At 33.2% G+C, this 1883-nt stretch overlaps 1 protein-coding gene across 2 annotated transcripts in view; it reads left to right on the forward strand.

The window, feature by feature from the left end:
* Positions 1-288: 288 nt before the first annotated feature.
* The window catches only part of LOC105313875 (gamma-aminobutyric acid type B receptor subunit 1-like), a 13836-nt gene continuing 12241 nt past the window's right edge, over positions 289-1883 (forward strand). For both annotated transcript variants that reach the window (XM_020000378.1, XM_020000381.1), the window contains exons 1-2: positions 289-699; positions 840-974. In XM_020000378.1, coding sequence (XP_019855937.1) covers positions 343-699; positions 840-974 — 492 coding nt within the window. In that variant the 5' untranslated portion in view covers positions 289-342. The remainder of the gene's footprint in view (positions 700-839; positions 975-1883) is intronic.

Raw genomic sequence — 1883 nt, forward strand, 5'->3', positions numbered from 1 at the left:
TAATGATAATAATAATAATAATAATAATAATAACAATAATAATATGAAAACTTCTTTTACATTTTGATGCATAGATGAATACCAGTGCAGTCTCTTTGGATCAATAATGCAGACTCATTTCATCATTTTATTAAATTTGTTGCTCATTAAAATAAAGCCAATTTTTTATACTTATTTTTAATTTACCAGCTGGACTCACGAGACCAGCCATGCAGACATGAACGATAACAAAGTTTTTAGTAAAATAATTGATCAAACAAATCTTTTTTAAAATAATAACTTTAATTTGAGGGGCTCCATTTTGCTGCATTTAAATTTAGTGCCAGGTCCCCAAATCAGCCTATGCGTGTAGGCATACTTGAACACGTGTTAGCACGTGGGTACATCTTTATTCCTACTCCTAATCACGTGACATGCTCATTAGCAATGTCTGCATCAATGGTTTGGCAGCAAGTGCTTCTCTTTCTCTTCTTAAATGTGGAAAGGACCCAGAGCTCCTACCTTAACTGTAGCATAGACACAATATATCCTCTTCGTTTCGTTGGATTCTTTCCCTGTCTCAACCAATGGGATGAAGTAGGAGACTGTGATAGGCTAACCCTCACTGCAGTGGAAAGAGCTATAGCAGAAATCAACCAAGACACCAACATATTGAGATGTTTTGAAATAAAACTATTAGCTATGAAAGACCCAGTACAGGTAAAACTTTTATACCAATAGATCTAGATTTAGTTAGATTGCTAGATTATGTACTCAGGCTATAATTTATAAATGTTGACACTAATTATATAGCAGCCAGAAAAATTCTGATTCCCATATAAAGTTATCAGCACTTGTAGGAAACAACTAAGCTAATTGAGTTTCTATATAATGAGCACAATGATCAGCCTATTCATGGTGTTATTGGACCTTATCATCCTGAAAGTGCTAAGATGTTTGCTTATATTTTTGGACATTATCTGAGTACATTACAGGTATTGAACATTTATCAAAAACAATCTAATTGTATACTTTTATAAACTTTAGATTTCTTATTCAGTGACTAGTGTACTACTTGATGACAATGAAAGATATCCTTATTTTCACACTACAATTCCAAATGATGAGTACTACAGTGTTATTATAAGGAAGCTACTGGATCACTTTGATTGGCAGAAAGTGGCCATTATATCGACGTTTGATGAGCAAAATGCCTTGGTAAGACTCACTCTTACTTTCTCATTGTTTTGAATATAAATAGGTTTTACATTCAATATTTAGAGTACTTACCCATCACAATAAGCATCCTCATATTTTTGACTCTATCAAAGGCTTAGTCTCTGCTGAACTTGTTCTAAAGTCTGCAAAAGTAAATGACATTTAATAGCACTTGTATAGTTTCAACACTACAAATATTTAAGAAAACATTCTTTCATTCTCCATTTAATATTCATTCTAACTATCATAACTGAAGTCAATAGTGCAGCACATACACTCAACGCTTAGCTATACATGCTAGTATGCACAATCATTACTGCACGGTTAGTTTAAATTGGTTACACTCAGCATCATAACTAATCTCACAGTTTGATTAGATAAACTGACTATGTAGCCTACTCACTGGAACGTGCATAGTACACATATTTTGTCCATTCATAAATGAATGGGCTTACTTCCTATTCTATCACTGGCTTTAAGTATGATATTTATTTACATTTAGGCGGAAGATTTTAGAATATTTATTTCTGTCATGGATCCAATAGATGCCAGGAATTTGCTTTGTCAGGTATAATTGATTCATCAACATTGGTCAAATCTAAATTTCTAGGCATATCAAGCTGGTCTCACTACTGCTAAGTATGTATGGATATTGCATGGTATGAATACTCCTGATTGGTGGACAG

Source organism: Amphimedon queenslandica, unplaced genomic scaffold (assembly GCF_000090795.2).
Source record: "Amphimedon queenslandica unplaced genomic scaffold, v1.1 AMPQUscaffold_13195, whole genome shotgun sequence".
NCBI classification, from domain to species: domain Eukaryota; kingdom Metazoa; phylum Porifera; class Demospongiae; order Haplosclerida; family Niphatidae; genus Amphimedon; species Amphimedon queenslandica.